The sequence below is a fragment of the Pelophylax lessonae genome, assembly GCF_965119305.1.
Source record: "Pelophylax lessonae genome assembly, chromosome: 12".
Lineage (NCBI taxonomy): Eukaryota > Metazoa > Chordata > Amphibia > Anura > Ranidae > Pelophylax > Pelophylax lessonae.
In genome coordinates, this window is record NC_138779.1 from 29,557,026 (window position 1) to 29,582,017 (window position 24,992).

Here is a 24,992-nt window from a genome sequence, read left to right on the forward strand (position 1 = left end):
TTCGACAATATAGTGTACATACGCAAGATCCAGAAAGCACATCATTAAGGGCACGCTTGGACTTTTATTTCCCAGGCCAATTAGTTCTTACATTCCTGAAACTTATACTCTGTCAGCATGGCTGCCTGAGAGAACATTTCAGCTGGAAGGAAAAGTGCAATTCATTCTATAAGTTCCAGCCAGCCAATTACTAGATGTCAAAGTTTGACACTTAAGGTCAGCCATCTTGTATTTCATCTTCAATTTATTCCACGGCTTCAGAATCAGTAGGTTTATTTTAAGTGCAGGCTAAAATTAGGGCTGCCAGTCCTCGGGGGTAAGTAGCAGGTCAGGTTTTTTAGGTTGCACCGTTCTCGGAGAATATCTGGGTGTGCAGCTCAGTAGAAGGGTAGGTTAGTTACAGGTTAATTGGCGGATTCTGGAAGGCTTCCCTATGGGCTGCTGTAGGACAGAGCATGGGGGACCTGCCCTATATACACTTACAGGAGACGCTTCCTTCAGCAATGAAATCCAGCGGCGTCTATTATCAGGGGCGTTTTAAGTAATCACAAGGTCTGTCAGGCCTAGATTTGTATCTAGAGAGCTTTTAATAGACATAATAGTGTGTTCAGGATCTGAGCCTCTCCAGCCTGGGTTTAAGGGAAGACGTCGTAGATTAAGGCTCTTTGTGTTGTATTATTAGATGGCTCTACACATAATACCAGAAGACGGACATTGTCCTTTCTATAGAAAAAAGAAAAGACAAATAGAGATTTTAGTATGGCATTCCTCACCAGCTTTTCAAGACAACACACCCAAATGGAGAAGATTTTAAAAAAGCACTGGCACCTTTTATTAAAAGATAATGTTCTTAAAACTTTACTTCCCTCGAAACCACAGTTCATTTATACTAAGCCTAAAACCCTCAGATTACAACTAGCACATAATGTGGTTAATCCACCTAAAAAAATAGGCACATTCTGGGATCAGAATGGGTTTTTTAGCTGTGGCAGGTGTATGATCTGCCGCACCTCTAGGTTTAGAAAAAGGAAAAATATGAATTTTAAATCATTTTTTAATGGTAAAATGTATAAAATCAATAAATTTATAACTTGTTCATCCACACATGTGACTTACCTTCTCTCTTGTCCATGTGGACTACAATATGTGGGTAGGACCACTAGGGAACTGAAGGTAAGACTGAGAGAACATGTCTCCAATATAAAGAAAGGGTTTAAAAACCACAGCCTTTCCCACCATTTCAAATTGTTCCATCATAGTGACCCCACCCTTTTGTCCTTCTGTGCCATAGACAAAATAGAACCCCACTGGAGGGGTGGCAACCTAAAAAAAGCAGTGTCACAAAATGAGACCCAGTGGATCCATCGCTTGGAGACACTCAAACCCAAAGGATTGAACGTAGACTTAGATGTTAACTGTTTCCTATCCAATTGGTAGCCCTCCCAAAATATCTTTTATTCCTTTAATGATACAAATGCATATAATATAATCTCCTTTCCACTGTTTTTAATTAACTCTTTATTTATTAGTTTTAGTATAGAAATTTACATTTGACTATGTATACTATTACACTATCACATTCCTCCAATGACCATTTTTTCCTCTCCATACATATATATATGTTTTTATAACTCAAGATTATATATTAATTTTTATATAATGGTTCTAGTGATTTGTGCATATCATATTATCAAAATATTAATTGTCCCAATACTCATAGGAATATATTATAGGTTTTTCTATTATTATAATTTTTTATTATTAATATATTTTTTAATGTTTATCTTTTTAATCTAAGATTGATTTTAACGATTTTTTAAATTTTAATTTTTATTATCATTATTAAATTTAGTAATAAAATTGAATAATCAGATAATGAGAACATAATAAAATATTAATATTTCTGATGTTTTTAATATTGTAAAACAGCAGGATTAACAATGGGTTAAATAAGCTTTGTGTACAGGAAGTGATGCCCGGACGTATCAATCGTTCATGAATATTATAGATTTATCAATTAAATAACAAAGGTTATAGATGAGTAATTCCACTATAACAATGCCATTAGATAAGTTATATGGTTTACGATCGATTGTTAAAGTTTAAACAATTAGATTCCGGAAATTAGCATCGAGAGGCTACGATATAAAGAGCCTCCGCTAACAGGAAGTGATGTCTTTGAAGACGCTGTATTGACGGCGAAACGCGTTGACGCACTTCCGGTTGCGGACCAAAACAAACGTCACTTCCGGTCAGGAACTTCCTGTGTGTGGAACGCACGCCGAGAGCGGCGCCACACGAGTTCCCTGTATATGCCTGAGTTCTATTTATGCTTGTGAGTACCCATCTGAACATTTTTTAGGAATAAAAATTGTTCATACTTACTTCACCATGTATGGCCATTCTTTTGTTTAACGGTGGAAGCGGAAGCTGACCCAAAAAGTTCCAAGGCTACATAGAAGAAGTTCTGGTCCTGTAAAGATCCCGGGCAATGTGCAATAATTTTGAAGGTCTATTATTATCTGCAATCTGGTGAGTGGGGAACCTTGAGGGGCACCATATCACTCTGCAAGCACCTTAATTATTTGGCACCTTGGCACCTTAATTGGATCACTTTAAGGACTCTTTTCAAGCACTGAATATTTATTTGGACTATTTCTAACCACCTATTTTGTTTATTGTGCACTAATATATTTATCTATATATTTATTTGTTATTGCTTAGAGATTTTTTTAGCACATAGCACTTTTATGTATATTTGATCATACAGTGTGCACTTTATAAAATATTGAATATTGTATTTATATCACAGCACTTTACACTTTATTTGAGCTAGCGCTGCATAAATTCGTTTTTCATCATTTTTCCTAAGACTTTCTTAGTGTCTGCAGCAGCTGCCCATTATTGCATTTATTCTTAAATTTTCACGTTGTGTAGCGCGGGTTTTAATTTTGTTTTTTCATATAGAATTACAATATATTTTACTATATTGTGGCCTAAAATCAAGCATAAAAATCAATGTGCAAGAGGACTAATTAACAAATGAATGAGGAATGTGGTTACTCTATTTGCTAATTGTGGTAATCAAATTCCTTTTTTTTTTATTTAATTTAATTTAATACAGCTTCTATCGCACAGATTTACTGATTTTATGGCACGCATGTTACCATTTTTGCAGAATTCTGTATGTAAAAGTGTTTATCACTCAAAAAGTTACATTAACCACTTGCTGACCAGCCGGCGGTCGGCAGGTTCCTGCGAATCGCCGTACCTGTGGGCGCGATAACCTTTGTAGATGCCTTAACTTTTGCGCAAACCAATCAAAATACGCTTATTGAGATTTTTTTTTTACCAAAAATATGTAGCAGAATACAAATTGGCCTAAATTGATATAAAAATTAGATTTTTAAATTTTTTTTTTTGGGAATGTTACAGTGCTATCTTCTTATAGCCTTCTCCAGCTTTGTGAGCGTCAACTAATTTCAGTTTCAGTTTTCTAGGCAACTGCTTAGAAGATCTCATGGTGCTGATTGTTGGGGCAAGGTCAGATGAGTTTGGGCATTTAAAACCTTTGAGATTGACATCACCTGGTCTTCCCAGACGATGATTGAGAACAATCCATGACACTGGCAGGTCTCAGCCTTGCAAAGGGGGCAGTGCATGCTATAAATTCTGCAGGGTGCGCAAACTTTTGCAGATGCCATTTTTTTGTTTTCTGTTATTTTGAAAGTGTCAATGATGGAAATAAAACCTAACATTTGTTGACATATTATAAGAATGTCTGTAATTTGATGCCTTTTGGAGATTTTTCCATCTTTCCTTGGCTTCTTTATGCACATTAATACAAATTTTTACCTGGGGTGCCCAAACTTTCGATCACCACTGTATATAGTAGAAAGTAAAAAATATAGATTTTTTTTTTCACAATTGTCGCTCTTTTTTTGTTTATAGCGCAAAAAATAAAACCCGCTCCCTGCTGAGAGAGGATGACAGTCAGCTGTTGTAAACACAGCCGACCGTTATTCTCTCTGAAATAATTACAGAGCGCCTGTGATCCTCCTATATAGGAACACAGGTCTCTATGGTCATTTCACAAGTTCCCTCCCTCATACAGTTAAAAAGCATAGTGCATATTTTTAGCAGTGCATATTTGCATATTTTTAGCACTGATTACTTTAGTAATGTCACTGGTCCCCCCAAAAGTGTCAAAAATGTCAGTTAGGGGCCCGATCTGTCCACCGCAATGCCGTAGTCCTGCTAAAAATTGCTGATCGCCAACATTACTAGTAAAAAATAAATAAATAAAAATGACATAAATCTTCCCCCTAGTTTGTAGACGTGATAACTTTTGCGCAAACCAAAATACGCTGATTGGAATTTTTTTTTACAAAAATATGTAGCAGAATAAAAATTGACCTAAAATGATGAAAAAATTTGATTTTCCAATTTTTTTTTTTTGGGGGGGGGGGGGGAATGTTTTATAGCAGAAAGTAAAAAATATTATTGTTTGTTTTTTTTTTTCAAAATTGTCACTCTTTTTTTATTTATAGCTCAAAAAATAAAAATCGCGCAGGTAATCAAATACATTAAAAGAAAGCTCTATTTGTGGGGAAAAAAGGGACATCAATTGTATTTAGGTACATCGTAGCACGACCGCGCAATTGTCAGTTAAAGTAACGCAGTGCTGAATCGCAAAAAATGGCCAGGTCATTAAGGGGGAAAATCTTCCGGTCCAGAAGTGGTTAAAAATGAAGCCTCAGAGCATTCTCTGTAAACTAAATACCGATAAAAAAATTTTTTTTTTTATTCCGTTTATTCTTTAGTTTGTAACTTTGAGTTTTAGGTGTCACATTGATCACATTTCATGTAAGGTATGACACATGTATTTTTTTTTATTAGTGTCATAATATAATTATATACAACCATGCACTGAGAATTAGTATCCACTCAAAGGTCTCATTTACATGTGCTTTGCTCTCTGAAGAGAGATCCACTTCATAGAGCACTTGACAGGCGGTGAGGGGGCGTTGTATCACCTACTCACCATCTGATTTAACCCCTAAGCCCTGCACTAGTGGCCCGCAACTGTATGCCTTGCATGTGGTTGCAGGGTATTTGCAGAGCGGCCCTATTTACTCCAATAAGTCACATTCGGCGGGGGCTACACCCACTGAAAATGACAGAGGGTATATTTCCTGCCTCATTCCTGCATTCATATGTACACCCCCGGGCAGCTAAAGGGGGTAGCACTTAGAGGGGAGGGGGGGGGGTAGAAGTGCAACTCAGCCGCAGAGTTTTACCGCCCCCAAAACTGTTAGTGTACTGTTGCACATATGTATAATATATAATAAACAGGCAAAAACCAGACTATCGAGGTTGAGCAACCCTCCCCACCCCCCCACACACACCTGTACTCAATCAGTGTCCACCATCAAGTGGATATAGGAGGAGTCCCCTGTAGTGCATTTGCACATCTTTCCCAGCAAGGAGTATTATCTCCAAGGGTTAGAAAGGCTGGATTCATCTCTTTTTCATGGATAGTGTAGGACCCACTGATAATGGGGTACTTTGACGCAGTAGTGGGCTTGAGCACGATATGGCCATATGGTGGGACCAAATCCCCATTTTTATTTATGGATTGTCTTCAGATTTGGTAGTAATTTCTTTTGCATTTGCGCGCTATTCTTTTTTAATATATATGTATAATATAGAAATACATAATATAATACACAGGATCCTCTGCTCCCTCCTCTACTTCCCTACGATCCAGCAATGGGCTCAGCATCCTCACATCTAATGTAGGGCTATGGACCTGCATTGGTTTTGATGACATCAGAGGATCTGCAACCACCGGAGCATAGGAGAAAGGGGCTGTGGTGACGGAACTTAAAGCATGTTTAGACATGGCAATTTCTAGAGCTTGGACCAAGGAAGTATGTATGTGCCATATCTGTGGGATCCCTGTGGAAGTTGGAAATCATTGTAGTAGGCACCACTACTCTAGTGATCTCCATTAGCTCCTGGTTCCCTGGCCAAGCAGCTGCCCTGATGCTTAGTAAACACAGAAGGTCACTTATTCAGCACGGGCACCATTCAGGGAACACTTTGCATTTTATCAGTGAGTGCAAAGTGTTCTCTGATTGGATGAGGAGGAGAGGCAGGGTGGTGATGTCACAATATCCACCTTGTCCAGTTAGATAATAACCCTTTGCATTTTATTAATGAGTACACAGCGCTTTCTGATTGGGTGAGGTGGAGAGGCAGGGTGGTGACATCACAATATCCAACTTGTCCAACTAGATAATACTTTGCATTTTATCAATGAGTGCAAAACGCTTTCTGATTGGGTGAGGTGGAGAGGCAGGGTGGTGACATCACAATATCCACCTTGTCCAATTAGATAACACTTTGCATTCTATCAATAAGTGCAAAGCGCTTTCTGATTGGATGAGGTGGAGAGGCAGGGTGGTGGTGCCACAATATCCACCTTGTCCAATTAGATAACACTTTGCATTTTATCAATAAGTGCAAAGCGCTTTCTGATTGGATGAGGTGGAGAGGCAGGGTGGTGGTGCCACAATATCCACCTTGTCCAATTAGATAACACTTTGCATTTTATCAATAAGTGCAAATCGCTTTCTGATTGGGTGAGGTGGAAAGGTTGGGTTGTGACATCACAATATCCACCTTGTCCAGTTGGAGAACACTTTGCATTTTATCATTATGTGCAAAGAGCTTTCTGATTAGGTGAGGTCGAGAGACAAGGTGGTGACGCCACAATATCCTTCTTGTCCAATTAGATAACACTTTGCATTTTATCAGTGAGTGCAAAACGCTTTCCGATTGGGTGAGGTGGAGAGGCAGGGTAGTGGCGTCACAATATCCACCTTGTCCAATTAGATAACACTTTGCATTTTATTAATGAATGCACAGCGCTTTCTGATTAGGTGAGGTGGAGATGCGGGGTGGTGACGTCACAATATCCATGTAAAAATTGTCATACCTAATCTTCAACTTTAAATATCTTATTAAAAAATATTGATTCCATTTTACTGCAACATTTTATTTTTAATTGCTGGACAATTTGTTGGAAAATCTATCATGAGATAAAGTAGCCAGCCCATGGAGAAGAAATCATCTCTCAGTTGACGATAATGTGACCTTTCTGACCGCAATTAAAGTTTTAAAGTCAGTGACTTGATTAGTCCGGTGTCTGATAGATACAGCGTGGGCTTCGAGGAACAGTCCTGTTTTTATAGAAGATACCAGCAGAATGATTTGCATAGGAAAGTCTGTGATCCTCTAATTGTGTTTGTAAATAATTTAGTGATGTATGCATGGGAATCTACTCAGGCCAACGCTGGATGATTAGGGCCATGGAAGTGTATTCTGGGGAATATTGATGCAACTGAACATCAGTTTCATGTTGGCTGTAACAGGGGCTTATGGGAAATAGTAAATAGAGTAGAAACATAATGGCTCTGGGGTTCTTCGTGGGGTTTTGGGGTTCTTCATGGCTTCTTCTCTAAAAAAAAAAAAAAAAAAAGCTGAATGCATTCTTAAATGCAATATACAGTGCCTTGAAAAAGTATTCATACCCCTTGAAATGTTCCACATTTTGTCATGTTACAACCAGTGCTGTATTTTGGCCTAGGCCGACAAGGCCCAGGCCTAGGGCGGCACTTTGCAGGGGGGCAGCAAAAAAGCTGCACACCGCATGGAAAAAAACAGCCTCCTCCCGGCGCCTGCAAGGAAAGGGTCCCCGCTGGCTTGCGCTACACTTTTTAGTTTAGTGCCAGTATTATGGGGCGAATTGGGCCAGAGGGCAGGGTCCAGGAGGCAAATCAGTCTGGCACCCCCATAAAGCAGTCACACTGCTACCTGCCAGTATGATAGGCTGCACTAATGGGCACTGATAGGCTGCATTGATGGGCAGTAATGAGGCGGCACTGATGGGCACTGATGAGGCTGAACTTATGGGAACTGATAAGGCTATGCTGATGGGCACAGATAGACTGTGGTGTACAGATGACAGGGCGGGTCATAAACCGGAAGGGGTGTGGCCTTTACAGGAAGGGGTGGGTCATATTTAAATTAGGGGGTGCACAAACTTAGTCAGGCCTAGGACAGCACAAAACCTAAATACACCACTGGTTACAACCAAAAGCGAAAATTTATTTTATTGGAGTTTTGCATGATAGGCCAACACAAAATGGTACATAATTGTGAAGTGGAAGGAAAAATGATAAATGGTTTTCAAAATGTTTTACAAATAAATATCTGAAAAGTTCAGCTCCCCTGAGCCAATACTTTGTAGAACCGCCTTTCCCTGCAATTACAGCTGCAAGTCTTTTTGGGGGATGTCTCTACCAGCTTTGCACATCTAGAGAGTGAAATTTTTGCCCATTCTTCTTTTCAAAAAGCTGTCAGAATGGATGGGAGAGCGTCTGTGAACAGCAATTTTCCAGTCTTGCCACAGATTCTCAATTGGATTTAGGTCTGGACTTTGACTGGGCCATTCTAACACATGAATATGCTTTGATCTAAACCATTCCATTGTAGCTCTGGCTGTATGTTTAGGGTCGTTGTCCTGCTAGAAGGGGAACCTCCTCCCCAGTCTCAAGTCTTTTGCAGGTTTTCCTCTAAGATTGCCCTGTATTTGGCTCCATCCATCTTCCCATCAACTCTGACCAGCTTCCCTGTCCCTGCTGAAGAAAAGCATCCCCACAACATGATGCTGCCACCCCCATGTTTCACGATGTGGACGGTGTGTTCAGGGTGAAGTGCAGTGTTAGTTTTTTGCCACACATAGTGTTTTGCATTTAGGCCAAAAAGTTCAATTTTGGTCTCATCTGAGCATAGCACCTTCTTCGACATTTGCTGTGTCCCTTACATAGCTTCTTGCAAACTGAAAACTGGACTTCTTATGGCTTTCTTTCAACAATGGCTTTCTTCTTGTCACTCTTCCATAAAGGCCAGATTTGTGGAGTGCATGACTAATGGGCCATACACACTATACAATTGTCTTTAGATTTTTTTCCTTTAGATTTACCAAAACCATATAATATGAGCTCAAACCAAAACACTTTCAATTTGTATGCAGTCAGGCCGGCCCTTGCACTACATAGTTGAAGGTAAATCTAAAGGAATTCTAACAACAAAAGTTGTATAGTGTGTATCCAGCTTAACAGTTGTCTTATGGACAGATTCTCCCCCCTGAGCTGTGGATCTCCGCAGCTCCCCCAGAGTTACCATGGGCCTCTTTGCTGCTTCTCTGATTAATGCTCTCCTTGCCCGGCCTGTCAGTTTAGGTGGACGGCCATGTCTTGGTAGGGTTGCAGTTATGCCATACTCTTTCTATTTTCGGATGATGGATTGAACAGTGCTCTGTGAGATGTTCAAAGTTTGGGATATTGTTTTATATTTACCAGAAAGCAAGCTACTCACTAGGGGGGGAACCTCTGGGTGAGTCTAGGATGGAAAAGGACCTGGGGGTACTGGTAGACAACAGGCTTGGCAGTGGCATGCAATGCCAAGCCGCTGCAAGCAAAGCCAACAGAATACTGGCATGTATAAAAAAGGGGATTCACTCCAGAAATAAAGAGATTATTCTCCCGCTCTACAAGACCGAAAGGATTTGTCCCCTTAATGACCAGGCCACTTTTTTCAACTTGGCACTGCGTGACTTTAACGGACAATTGCGCGGTCATGCGACGCTGTACTCAAACAAAATTTACGTCCTTTTTTTCCCACATATAGAGCTTTCTTTTGGTGGTATTTGATCACCTGTGCGATTTTTATTTTTTGCGCTATAGACAAAAAAAGAGCGACAATTTGGAAAAAAAACAATATTTTTCACATTCTGCTATATTCCCAAAAAAAAAATAATTTAAAAATCAACATTTTTTAACATTTTAGGCCAATTTGTTTTCTGCTATGTATTTTTGGTAAAAAAAAAATTGCAATAAGCGTATTTTGATTGGTTTGCGCAAAAGTTATTGCGTCTACTAATTACGGGAAAGATTTATGTCATTTTTATTGTTTTTTTTTTTTTTTTACTAATAATGGCAGCGATCTGCCATTTTTAGCGGAACTGCGACATTGCGGCGGACAGATCGGACCCCTAACTGATATTTTTGACACTTTTGGGGGGACCAGTGACATTATTACAGTAATCAGTGCTAAAAATATGCACTGTTACTGTAATAATGACACTGGCAGGGAAGGGGTTAACACAGTAAGTGATCAAGGGGTTAAATATGTACCTAGGGGCGTGTTTTTAACTGTATGGGGGCGTGGCTTGTGAAATTATCACAGAGACCTGTGTTCCTATATAGAAGGATTACAGGCTCTCTGTGATCATTCCAGGGAGAAGAACGGTCAGCTGTGTTTACAACAGCCGACCGTTCTTCACTCTCAGCAGGGATTGATCGCGGGTGTCAGGCGGCAATCAGAGCCGCCTGCCGCATGCATTGGCTTCTCCGCTGCCAGAGGCTCGCCCCCTAGCTGCAGGCGCATGACCGACGTAGGTCTAAGTCGGTTTGCGCAGGAGGGCCGCACTGCCGCAGTAAAAAGGCGGCGGGCGGTCCGGAAGAGGTTATTACTTTTTTAACCCACGCTAGTTCATTTTCAGATATGTACCATGTATAATAGACACTTGGACTATGATGCTCTGTCTTACTACAGTTTCTGTATATTTTGCATACCTTTAAATAAAGAATCTACAAAAAAAAAAAAAAGAAGTTATCATGCTGATAACAGAGGAACAGAGCAGCAGAAAGACACAGGACTTAGGGCTTTGGAGAGAGATAAGTAAACACTACAGATATATGTGCCTGGTTCAGATTTCATGAATGGGTTTTACATCCACTTTACCAAAATATTACAATACAGCTCATTTCATCATTAAAAAAGTACATACCACAGTAGAATTGAATACCAAGCTTGCGTGACAACTCACATGCAGCATACCCGCCAACCCCCACCAACAAGGTAGGAGGTGGTGTCACAGGACCATCCAGAGAGGAGACAAAGGCCACCACCGGCCAGCCTGCACCAACTGCAAGAATAGAATGTCCCAAAACTCATCTAGTAACCACTAGTATAACATGCTCATGCCAGGACTCCCCATATCTGTACACACAACCACATTAAAATCACATACTCTAACCCAGGGGTATCAAACTCAATTTAATCGCGGGCCACATCAGCATTATTATTCCCTCAAAAGGGCCAGTTGTATTTGTAAGATTAGATGTCCAGAGTATCCCCTACCCTTACATAAGACATCAAGAGCCTCTTCACCATCAATGGTTGAGTCCCCCACCCTCTCTTATATCCCAGTGCACCCCCCATTACCTTGTGCTGCTGATGGGAAGAAGCTGGAGGCATTTCTGGAAAGCAGAAAGTACAGGGTCTGGAGGAGGACCAGCTGCAGGAGAGGTTCCAGAGCCACATAAAATGGCCCGGAGGGCTGGATTCGGCCCACGGGCCTTGTGTTTGACACAATCGCTCCAACCCCAACCACCACTAACTTACTTATGTCTACCCACCCACAACCACAGCAGACATCCACAAACCATCAAGACCAATAAACCCCCCCCAACCCAAACCATTCGTCAATCAAGCATAAACATCAAATCAGCTTTACTTTCCACATCCCTCTGACCATCCCCCGGAGACAGCGGGGAACCTCTGGCTTTATTTATGGGTAATAACACCAGGGATTGTAGATTCAGGGACTATCTGATTGCCTTCTGGGGAATCAGGAAGGAAGTCCCCCCCCCTGGAACAAATTGGCCCATGCTTTGTAGGGGGTTTTTGCCTTCCTCTGGATCCGCTGTGGGTGTAGGATTGTGTATATGAAGGTTTTCTTTTTATTTATTTTTTTTTCCGTTGGTTAAAATAGATGGACTTTTGGTGCTTTTTTCTTCAACCGTACTAAATACGTAGCTATGTTTTATCTGTCTTCCTGCTGAATAGTAATAACAATGAGGGTGACCTTCAATGAAAAACCTTTGTAATAATTGTATGCATGGGTCAGTGCATTTAATAAAGACAATTCATATCCTCAGGAATAGTTGTCTTGATTTCCGGCGTCTGTGATGGCAAAAGAAAAAGCCAGACATAAAATATCTTTGTCCATTATTTCGCTTGAAAGTGTAACTGTGATAAAGTTATTGCGTCTACAAACTAGGGGAAAGATTTATGTCATTTTAATTTTATTTTACATTTTTTTACTAGTAATGGCGGCAATCTGCAATTTTTAGCGGGACTGCGACATTGTGGCGGACAGATCGGACCCCTAACTGACATTTTTGACACTTTTGGGGGACCAGTGACATTACTACAGTAATCAGTGCTAAAAATATGCACTGTTACTGTTGACATTGGCAGGGAAGGGGTTAACCCAGGGGTGATCAAAGGGTTAAGTGTGAGCCCAGGGGAGTGTTTTCTAACTGTATGGAGGATGGACTTGTGAAATGACCACAGAGACCTGTGATCATATATAGAAGGATCACAGGCGCTCTGTGTTCATTTCAGGGAGAAGAACAGTCAGCTGTGTTTACAATAGCTGACACTGGCAGGGAAGGGGTTAACCTAAGTGCGATCAAAGGGTTAAATGTGAGCCTAGGCAGTGATGGCGAACCTTGGCACCCCAGATGTTTTGGAACTACATTTCCCATGATGCTCAACTACACTGCAGAGGGTATGAGCATCATGGGAAATGTAGTTCCAAAACATCTGGAGTGCTAAGGTTCGCCATCAGTGGCCTAGGGGGTGCTTTCTAACTATATGGGGGAGGGACTTGTGAAATGACTATAGAGACCTGTGATGCTATATAGAAGGATCACATGTGCTCTGTGATCATTTCAGAGAGAACAACGGTTGGCTGCGTTGTCTGACTGTCCTTCTCTCTCAGTGGGGAGCGATCGCGGGTGCCCGGCGGTAATCGCGGCCACCGGCCCCGTGGATCGGCATTCCCGCTGCCTGGTGGGGGTGGACGTCCCCCGCCGGTGGCACGTGCTCACCCTCAAGAGCACTCCAGTGGATCGCCATACAGGTATAGCGATTTGCACAGCTGAGCCAGCACGGCAGGCGGTCAGCCAGTGGTTAAGGAACTGGCGCCGTTGGAGATGTTTCTATATAATCTGCAATAAAATGCGTATTGTGTTGGAGCTACATTGTAGTTCTTATTTTTAGAAATGTCAGATAGAAAAATAAGAGCTGGAGTGTAGTTGTTAGTGGACGTACTTTTCTTTTTGCAATGGCTTTCACATAATCAAGCTGCAGGCGACGTGATGTGTGCAGTATGGCGAGCAGAATGTGCATGCCGCCTTCCTTCTCTTTATATAGTGTCTGTCTCCTGAGTTTGCAGTTACTGTATATACAGTATGGGCTCATCAATGATTCATGCCGGAGGAGAATGGCATTCATTTCATTCTACTGATGTTTTACAGCAATTGTCATTTTAAGAACACTGATGCAGTTAAGGGTCCAAGTTCTTGTGATGTTCCTGGCTGTTCAAATACAGATTTCATCATCCTGTACTGATACATTCCAAGCAGGAGGTCTCTTTATGTATACTAGTAACCAGATATATGACAATCTTACATATGTGAACAGCTGTGTCAGGGTTGTTGCATGAAAAAAATGTCAGATTCTTTTGTACATTTGGCTGCAAATGTCACCTATCAGCATGGCCGCTGATAGGGGGGACCACCAGTCCTCCTGTAGGAGGCCCGGGCACACAGGGGGGCCCCAACAGCATGGGGAAATCGGTGCAAAGGTGCAATTACAGAAGGAAGCCCTGTGTGGCTCTCTGCAGCAGCTGAAAGCCAGTTTCTCCCCTTCTTGCCAGCTTTCCGCTGCTGCAGGGAGAGACACAGACACAGGGTATCATTCTTGTCATTGCTTCTCCGACTCCGATCCCCCTCCCTGTTCTGTCTGCTTCTGAGTCCCGTCCCTCCCATGTGCCCCCCTTTCACTGTGTATCTCCAATGGTTTAGGGAGGTTGGATTTATCCTTCATTTCATGGATAGTGTAGGACCCACTGACAATGGGGTACTTTGACGTAGTGGTGGGCTTGAGCACGATATGGCCATATGGTGGGACTAAATCACCATTTTAACTTTTTTTGATCAGGTCTTAGTTGCCTTGTTATATTCGATGGTTATTTCTCTTGCATGTGTGCACTATTCTCTGTAGTTTTATATGTATTTTGGTTTTCATAGCAGCACCAGCTTTAGAAATGCATGTTCAGGGTGTGCCCCCCACCCTAACCCTTTTTTTGTTTATTTGTCCCCTTTCACTGTGTGGACTGTCCTTTGGTGCCATCACATCAAATATAGGACTATAATCCCTGCAATGGTCTTGATGATATCAGAACCATAGAGCGCTGGGGCTTGCATTGGGGCGGCAGGAGTAAAAGCATTTACTTTACCCCATCCTTCGCTCCCCCAACAGACTAGGCTCCCCCATGCTCCGACAGTTGACTATCCTTTGGTGCCATCACATCAAATGTAGGGCTATATATAATCCCTGCAATGGTCTTGATGATATCAGAACCTTAGACCGCTAGATCATGGGGGAGAAGAGGCTGCAGGGACTGGTCTAGCAGTGCGGAGGATCAAGTAAGTAAATCTTCTTTTCTATGCCCCCATAGACATAAACAAGCAGTTAATGCTTGCCCCACTAGGGGGAGGAATTTTTAAAGAGCAGCTCTGGGCTCAAATACTGTAGCTGATGACTTTTAGTATAGGGACACTTACTTGTCCAGGGATCCAGCGATGTCCTCCCCTGAGCCAATTCTTCAATCGGCTTCGGGTGCAGGCATCGGCATCTCATGTATGGGAAACAAGAAATTAAGCCTTGCGTCTTCACAGCCGGTTTCCTACTGCACATGCATGAGTCGTACTATGCCTTGTGCATGGTCCCATAATCCTCTGGGACCCCTGTGTGTCTCAGAAGACTGCAGAGGAAGGAACGGGGGCTGATCTGAGCGGTAAGTGGGAGCGGGTACCTGTCAAAACCAGGTAGCCGCTTCGCCTCCCCCCAAAAGGTGCCAAATATGGCAGTGGAGGGTGCACACAAGTGGAAACCCTTTTGGGTGGAGCTCTGCCTTAAAGCAGAACTCCACCCAAAAGGGGAAGTTCTGCTTTAAGGATTCATCCCCCACTCCTCTTGCACAACTGGCACTTTTGAGGAGCGGTGGGGGGAGCAGGTACCCGATTTTGACAGGTACCTGCTCCCACTTATGTCAGGAAGTTCTCCTCCCTCCCCCCTGCAGTCTTTTGGGACACTGACAGCTCCCAGAAGACTGCAACCACCAGTCAGGATGAGCAGCACGACTCGTGCAGTGGGCACCCGACTGTGAAGCCACAAGCTGTCACATCAGGGTACTCATAGTGAGGATGATGGGGCCGCCGAAGGAGGACGGAGGATGAAGATGGCTGAGATGAGAAATAGTTTAGGGATATCGGTTCCAAGGACAACCAATCACAACCACATACTTAGTTGTATGTTAGAAAGAGAAAGAAGGAAAAAAGAGGCCAGAAAACAAGAAACTGCTGGGGACCTGTAACCCCAACAGAAATATTTCTGCACTCTTATCCTAAATCATAGGACTTTCAAGGTTGTAAGGTTGTCATAGCTAGAAAAAATACATTCTGCTAAAAATAAACATTTTTTATTATAGTATCAAAAAACATATTAATAAAAACATTGTACAACCATACAGTGGTGGCTCATTTGCCTGTTTGCATTCATTGTAGATAAAGCATGCAATCTAAATACATAGTCAATCAGTCCAACGCGTTTCGCAGAGCGTTCTGCTCATTGGAATGCTTTCTCAGGGACTGTATATGACATTCAAAAACTGTTTCCACATGCTTATAAAGAAAAAAGAAAAACACAATAATAATAAGAGAACATAATATCCATCCACAATATTTTCATGTTCTTAGATACTTAGGAATGTATTTCAATAGTATAATGTGCTCACCAATTACACCATCTGCTGGAAATGCCAGATGCCCCGAACATCTCACGGCGCACAGTGATGGTTGAGGTGAGCTCACCGCTGGACTGTAGAACAGGTGAGTGGCTGTTTTCCCAAAGTCAGCAGCAACACTTTATGTAGCTGCTGACTTTTATTTTTTGACAGATCCCTGGAGATCCTCTTTAAGTTTTCCGAAGTTGGGCTTTACAGCAGAACTCCAGGCAAACTGCTAAATAAACAGTTGGAAAAATAAATGCGATTCACATTCCTGCCACATTGAATAGCCACATCGAAAACCAGTTGGCAGGTAGAAGAGTTCTTATATAACCATTCACTCTTCCATTATAGAAGTATATCATTTCCATGCAGTTCCCGTGTTGGTAGTAGCAGGCGGTGTGATGGGTATATTTGACCGTGAGCAATCTGTGCCTTATTACTTTTAATCAGCGCCGCGTAAATGCTGACAAATCCATGAATAAATCCAAATTCATTTTGGTGCACGAACAATTGCTAAGATAAAAATAAAAATAGTCTTTATGGTTAAGTTTACTCTTCAATGTGCAGATGCCATGTGGGGTTTTATTTTGTCGTTTTATTATTTTGCTCGTGAGGATTTAACGGTGACACGGGTTGTTGCAATGCAGTGGGAAGACGCATATTGATTCCTTAGCTAACAGTGCTCTCTGGTGTTCACATGTCTTCTCTCTCTCTCGTCCTTTCTCTACAGGTTTCCTTCTGTGCGGTGCATCTCCAGGTCCTGGCCGGTGAGGGGCCTTGACCCCCAGTCTCTGTGACCTGCCTCCCCCTATCTAGGCAGAGCCTGGAATCCCCGGCCTGCTGCAATGGGTGGGTTCTGAACGCTGGTAAGAGGTGACTGTGTTGAGCTATGCTGTGTTTCTCCTGCTCCTCTCTGTCTGTATACTGATCTCTTTTCCTGTCTGCTTTTGCTGTTCTCTGTGCTGTCGGGGTGTCCTCATCAGGTAATGAGGAGCACTGGGGTCAGCCTACCCTGGAGATGCTGAAGAGAAGGGACATTCTGGCTATTGTACTGATCGTTCTGCCCTGGACTTTGCTCATCACAGTATGGCACCACAGTACTCTGTCCCCGTTGCTCACTGCACACAAGGGTGAGGAGACTCTGTGACCCCCCTCAACTTAGAATTGTCCTGTTGTGTCACTGACCACCACTGACCTCCATACTCATCAACCCCCTGACCAGTCTGTGGTGCATGTCCTCATCCTCTGCCAACATATCCTGATGTCATCCAACGGGACATTTCTGAAAACTGTTCTAAGCAGGTTGGCCGGTTTCATTTCTTGTTCTGTAATTTGTAGGACTAAACGGCTTATATAAAGCGGAACTGAACTCAATAGTCGAAGATCTGTTTTGTAATAAGGGAAAAATTTAAATTGCTAATTTTAGCTAAGCAGTACCATGAAAATGTTCCTTTTCTCTGCAATTTCTCCAGAAAAAGAGCAGTGCACTTCCCTGTATGTGAGGGTGCCTAGGTACTCCTTTCACTACAGCTTCATAGCTTCACACACTATATTGTCAAAAATAATGGGACGCCTGCCTTTACACGCACATAAACTTTAATGGCATCCCGTTCTTAGTCCGTAGGGTTCAAATATTGAGTTGGCCCACCCTTTGAAGCTATAACAGCTTCAACTCTTATGGGAAGGCTGTCCACAAGGTTTAGAAGTGTGTCTATGGGAATGTTTGACCATTCTTCCAGAAGCACATTTGTGAGGTCAGGCACTGATGTTGGACAAGAAGGCCTGGCTCGCAGTCTCCGCTGGGAATTCATCCCAAAAGTGTTCTATTGGGTTGAGGTGCAGGCCAATCAAGTTTCTCCACCCCAAACTCATTCATCCATGTTTTTATGGACCTTGCTTTGAGCGCTGGTGCGCAGTCATGTTGGAACAGGAAGGGGCCATCCCCAAACTGAGTTTGAAACAAAGTTTGGAGCATGAAATTGTCCAAAATGTCTTGGTATGCTGATGCCTTAAGAGTTCCCTTCACTGGAACTAAGGGGCCAAGCCCAACCCCTGAAAAACAACCCCACACCATAATCCCCCCTCCACCAAATGATTTGGACCAGCGCACAAAGCAAGGTCCATAAAGACACGGATGAGCGAGTTTGGGGTGGAGAAACTTGACTGGCCTGCACAGAGTCCTGTCCTCAACCCGATAACCCAAACACCTTTGGAATGAAATAGAGCGGAGACTTCGAGCCAGGCCTTCTCATCCAACAACAGTGCCTGACCTCACAAATGCTCTTCTGGAAGAATGGTCAAACATTCCCACAGACACACTTCTAAACCTTTTGGACAGCCTTCCCAGAAGAGTTGAAGCTGTTATAGCTGCAAAGGGTGGGCCAACTCAATATTGAACCCTAAAAAAGACTGGGATGCCATTAAAGTTAATGTGTGTGTAAAGGCAGGCGTCCCAATACTTTTGACAATATAGTGTATGTGCAGTGTGAGATCTAAGGCACTGCTGCCCCTAACTGCTAGTCTCAGGATATTTGGAGTGAAATTTGGTGATGGTACTAATGTACTGTTCACGGTTCTCCTTGGTGTTGGCACCGTCTCCACCAAGATGGCCACCCACACACAAAGACACAGTGCAGAACAAGGCATTGTTAGTAATGGAGAAAGATCAGGTGTAGGTAGACCACAGGCAATACTAGGGACTAGTCCATTTTGCCTTATGTCTGTCTTTATTGGGCACAGTGTCTAATTTGAAGGCAGAAAGTAAGAGAGGAGAAGACTATTCCATTGAAATGTGTTAAATACGTAATTTGGAAGCTTCATGCTCAATTACTACTTCTCGTTTGTCCCATATTGCTGCATATGGGTTCTTTAGCTAACAGGGCACTCCGGTATTCACACGTCTTCTCTCTGGCTATTGACATTCTGGCAGACTGTTAGTATTACTATGGTAGTGCTGGGAGTTTAGGTTGTGGGACAAGAACTAATGGGAAATCTTCCCTATGGGACACAGATGGCAAAAAAGCTGACACAGGTTATAACCCTCCCTTACTCTATCCTCAGTAAGACAAAATGTCTTTGGTTCTACTTAGACTCAATTGCCATTTGGTATCCCAGAGCAAATGACAACAAACTCACCCACCACCTAATCTTACACAGTGGCCAAAGTAACATGTACAGTATATGCAGGGTCAGGGCCGGGACTAGACGTGGGTGGGAGGGGAAGCTGCCCCGGGCACAATGGTTTACTGTAGGGATGGAGGCGCCTTCCTTCTGTTACAAGGCTCAAAGGCGTAGTAACATTGGCATTGATTTTGACAAGCAAGTGACTGCTGGGTGTATGGGGGTGGGGCACAGATTGGCATCTTTGCCTTGGATGCTGGATGACCTTGTCCCATTACTGTGCAGGGTTACTACTTACCTGGTTCAGGGTGGTGAAAACTAAAGAGAAACGCCATTCTTGTAAACTGGTTTGGGATATAGAATTGCAGCACAATCTGTACTGCAGTATATAATGTTATTAACATTTTCATTTCAAACTCTAGAAATCCCATCTCCTCGCTCATACGGTTTTCCTAGATGAGTGCAGAGATTGTGAAGTCAAACTCCTGGAGCTTCATCTTTCATGCAATATAACTTTAAGCTTGTGCTGCCAAGGCCTTTATCAATATATAAAGAACAGAAGCAGGCAAGGACCTGCAATATATCTATGGAATCTATTCAGTTCTTTGCTTCTGTACCCCTCTCAGATCCTTAGATAATTTTTTTTCCTTGGGGGGGTCAGCCTTGAGTACCCAGAGAACAATAATTAGCACGCCTGCCACGCTGTGACAAATTGTGGTGTGTATATATATACAGGCATACCCCGTTTTAAGTACACTCACTTTACGTACACTCGCGAGTACGGACACAGCCTGGTCAGCTTGGCATGGCATTACTCCCAGTTTTTAACATTGGCGTCTATGGGAAATCTTGGTCAGCTTGACATGGCACTACTCCCAAACCATAAGTGACAGGGATACCAAACTTAGGGAGCAATGTGAGGGGACCCAGGACTACAACATATCCTATTTGTGGCCAGCCAGCTTGCCTAGGAAATGAAAAAAGGTATTGCTTCACTTTAAGTACATTTTCGTTTTACAGACATGCTCTGGTCCCATTGTGTACTTAAAAGCGGGGTATGCCTGTATACAGTATATACAGCACCCCCAGCAGGCACACCTGTTAGTGAAGCAAATAGTAAACATGGCTTCAATGTCAGCCGGGCCCTGACTATCAGCCTCGTGGATGAGACAGGTGGTCTTCCCAGTGGCAGTCCAGCTCCCGCAGCTGATGGGCTACACTAGCCTAGCTGCTGTGAAATATACCAATGCTCTGGGGGGGGGGGGTTTGGACCCCTCTGACCCCCCCTTATCTACGCCCCTGCCCTAGGTGCTGCAGATTGGATATCGGAGGACTTCCTCCAGTCTGATATCTGCAGCATGAGTGAGGGCCATGTACAAAGCCTGTGTTTCTCAGTTAAAAAAGGGGGGTTGTTGGGTTACTATGGGCAATATCTCTTCCTCTGCTCAGTTCTATCAGTTTTCAGAAATGTTCTCTCATATTTTTGTTGATGTATAGTTTTGTCATTGTAATAGAATGTTGTGCTTGAGGGGAAGCTATCACAAAGGTAAATAGCTGGGCAAGAAGCCACTGATAGAAGCTGTAATCCTCAGAGTGACATGAAGTTGGGTGTATTAACCTTCCCTGTAACCGATGCCCAGAACTGATACGAGACCCCGAATCTGGGAATATCATCTCCCATCAGAATCATTTGCGCCAGCATTTACCTTTGTGATTTACACCCTTCAGCCTCAGATCACATTACATTACATTGAGATGTATGCTTTTTACATTCTGTCCGTCCACATGATTTAAGGTGCTCATATTATAGACTGACATCACTGAGAATGCAGCCTTTCCATTCACTATAGACAGGGGACATCACTGAGAATGCAGCCTTTCCATTCACTATAGATAGGGACATCACTGAGAATGCAGCCTATCCATTCACTATAGATAGGGACATCACTGAGAATGCAGCCTATCCATTCACTATAGACAGGGGACATCACTGAGAATGCAGCCTATCCATTCACTATAGACAGGGGACATCACTGAGAATGCCGCCTATCCATTCACTATAGATGGGGACATCACTGAGAATGCAGCCTATCCATTCACTATAGATCGGGACATCACTGAGAATGCAGCCTATCCATTCACTATAGACAGGGGACATCACTGAGAAGGCAGCCTTTCCATTCACTATAGATCAGGACATCACTGAGAATGCAGCCTATCCATTCACTATAGATAGGGACATCACTGAGAATGCAGCCTATCCATTCACTATAGACAGGGGACATCACTGAGAATGCAGCCTATCCATTCACTATAGACAGGGGACATCACTGAGAATGCCGCCTATCCATTCACTATAGATGGGGACATCACTGAGAATGCAGCCTATCCATTCACTATAGATGGGGACATCACTGAGAATGCAGCCTATCCATTCACTATAGATGGGGACATCACTGAGAATGCAGCCTATCCATTCACTATAGATAGGGACATCACTGAGAATGCAGCCTATCCATTCACTATAGACAGGGGACATCACTGAGAATGCAGCCTATCCATTCACTATAGATAGGGGACATCACTGAGAATGCAGCCTATCCATTCACTATAGACAGGGGACATCACTGAGAAGGCAGCCTTTCCATTCACTATAGATCAGGACAGCACTGAGAATGCAGCCTATCCATTCACTATAGACAGGGGACATCACTGAGAATGCAGCCTATCCATTCACTATAGACAGGGGACATCACTGAGAATGCAGCCTATCCATTCACTATAGACAGGGGACATCACTGAGAATGCAGCCTATCCATTCACTATAGACAGGGGACATCACTGAGAATGCAGCCTATCCATTCACTATAGATGGGGACATCACTGAGAATGCAGCCTATCCATTCACTATAGATAGGGACATCACTGAGAATGCAGCCTATCCATTCACTATAGACAGGGGACATCACAGAGAATGCAGCCTATCCATTCACTATAGACAGGGGACATCACTGAGAATGCAGCCTATCCATTCACTATAGATGGGGACATCACTGAGAATGCAGCCTATCCATTCACTATAGATGGGGACATCACTGAGAATGCAGCCTATCCATTCACTATAGATAGGGACATCACTGAGAATGCAGCCTATCCATTCACTATAGATAGGGACATCACTGAGAATGCAGCCTATCCATTCACTATAGATAGGGACATCACTGAGAATGCAGCCTATCCATTCACTATAGACAGGGGACATCACTGAGAATGCAGCCTATCCATTCACTATAGACAGGGGACATCACTGAGAATGCCGCCTATCCATTCACTATAGATGGGGACATCACTGAGAATGCAGCCTATCCATTCACTATAGACAGGGGACATCACTGAGAATGCAGCCTATCCATTCACTATAGATGGGGACATCACTGAGAATGCAGCCTATCCATTCACTATAGATAGGGACATCACTGAGAATGCAGCCTATCCATTCACTATAGACAGGGGACATCACTGAGAATGCAGCCTATCCATTCACTATAGATAGGGGACATCACTGAGAATGCAGCCTATCCATTCACTATAGACAGGGGACATCACTGAGAAGGCAGCCTTTCCATTCACTATAGATCAGGACAGCACTGAGAATGCAGCCTATCCATTCACTATAGACAGGGGACATCACTGAGAATGCAGCCTATCCATTCACTATAGACAGGGGACATCACTGAGAATGCAGCCTATCCATTCACTATAGACAGGGGACATCACTGAGAAGGCAGCCTTTCCATTCACTATAGATGGGGACATCACTGAGAATGCAGCCATGGGGACATCACTGAGAATGCAGCCTATCCATTCACTATAGACAGGGGACATCACTGAGAATGCAGCCTTTCCATTCACTATAGATCAGGACAGCACTGAGAATGCAGCCTATCCATTCACTATAGACAGGGGACATCACTGAGAATGCAGCCTATCCATTCATTATAGATAGGGACATAACTGAGAATGCAGCCTATCCATTCACTATAGACAGGGGACATCACTGAGAATGCAGCCTATCCATTCATTATAGATAGGGACATCACTGAGAATGCAGCCTATCCATTCACTAGAGATGGGGACATCACTGAGAATGCAGCCTATCCATTCACTATAGATAGGTACATCACTGATAATGCAGCCTATACATTCAGTATAGATAGGGACCTTCCTGAGAATTCAGCCTATACATTCACTATAGATGGGGACATTACTGAGCATGCAGCCTATCCATTCACTATAGATAGGGACATCACAGAGAATGCAGCCTATCCATTCACTATAGATCGGGACATCACTGAGAATGCAGCCTATCCATTCACTATAGACAGGGGACATCACAGAGAATGCAGCCTATCCATTCACTATAGACAGGGGACATCACTGAGAATGCAGCCTATCCATTCACTAGAGATGGGGACATCACTGAGAATGCAGCCTATCCATTCACTAGAGATGGGGACATCACTGAGAATGCAGCCTATCCATTCACTAGAGATGGGGACATCACTGAGAATGCAGCCTATCCATTCACTATAGATAGGGACATTACTGAGAATGCAACCTATCTGTTCATTAAAGACCAATGGCATCAAGGAGAATGCAGCCTATCCATTCAATAAAGAGCAGTAACATTAACAAGAATGCAGCCGATCCATTCACTAGAGAGTGCTTTAATCATGGAGAATACAACCTATCTGTTCATTAAAGACCAATGGCATCACTGAGAATGCAGCCTGTATATTACTAGTGGCATGACATAAGGTCCTCTCACACAGGCTTTCCGCCCAGCGGATTCAGTTTTGCTCAGCGGGGATCCACTGATCCCTGCTGAGCAGGCGGATGCCAGGTCCGTCTCTGATCACCGTACCATTCAGAGCCCTGCGCTCGTCTATGGGAGATCAGGTGAAAATGGACCGCCTGTTCATTTTCATCCCATCCTATCCGATCTGATCCTCCAGACAGATGGAAAATCGGGTTTCCATCCATCTGGATTTCACGGACAGGATCGGATCGTATAGCAGCGGGTGTCAGCGGACATGTCACCTCTGACATCCGCTGCTCCATAGGGATGCATGGAGCATCCGATGAGGTCCGCCTAAAAAACTGATGGGCGGACCTGATCGGAAAGCCTGTGTGAAATGACTCTAAGAATGCAACATATACATTGAATACAGATCAGTGACATCAATTAAGCAAGCCATGGTTGGTGCAAATTTCTTTCCTGCAACCACAGGTTGTAGGAAAGAAACTTGCATGATTTCTCCATCAACACAGACAAGGAAATCCATCCCCCCTGGGAGAAGACAGTGATTATTGCTAGCGGCTTCAGCAGCCGCTAGCGATAATTGCAAATAAATCCAGCAGGCTGGTTGTACCCAATTTATTCACAAAAGACTGGTGACGTCACCGAGAATACAATCAATCAATTCACTAGAGGGCAGTGACTTCACTAAGAACATGTAACCTACCCAAATTCTAGAGACCAGTGACTGCTGAAAATGCAGTCTCCTGAATCATTAAGGACTGATAACAATGCAGCATATCCATTTACTGTAGACTGATATTGTTCACACAAACACTACTTGCACTCAGTTAACAACTAGAATAATCTATATTCCTGAATCGGACTTACCAACCATGCATCAGCCATGTTCCAGTTCCATGTCTATATACCAATCTACCACTCTCCTTCTTCTCACCATCTTTACCGCCATTGTATATTTCATCTACTACTTCACTGATGATCGTGTGCTTTGTCAATCTGCTTTTTGGTTTGGGCTCTGCACTTTGCTGTTGTCTTGTTTTGCACAACTAATAG

General features: G+C 43.1%; 1 protein-coding gene across 3 annotated transcripts in view; it reads left to right on the forward strand.

Annotated features, from left to right (window-relative positions):
• Positions 1–24,992, forward strand: part of B3GAT1 (beta-1,3-glucuronyltransferase 1) — a 104,208-nt gene that overhangs the window by 57,309 nt on the left and 21,907 nt on the right. For 2 of the 3 annotated variants that reach the window (XM_082273418.1, XM_082273417.1), the window contains exons 2-3: positions 16,728–16,846; positions 16,981–17,127. In XM_082273418.1, coding sequence (XP_082129544.1) covers positions 16,843–16,846; positions 16,981–17,127 — 151 coding nt within the window. In that variant the 5' untranslated portion in view covers positions 16,728–16,842. Of the gene's footprint in view, positions 1–16,727; positions 16,864–16,980; positions 17,128–24,992 lie in introns of all 3 variants that reach the window. The other variant, XM_082273419.1, reaches the window with a different exon arrangement.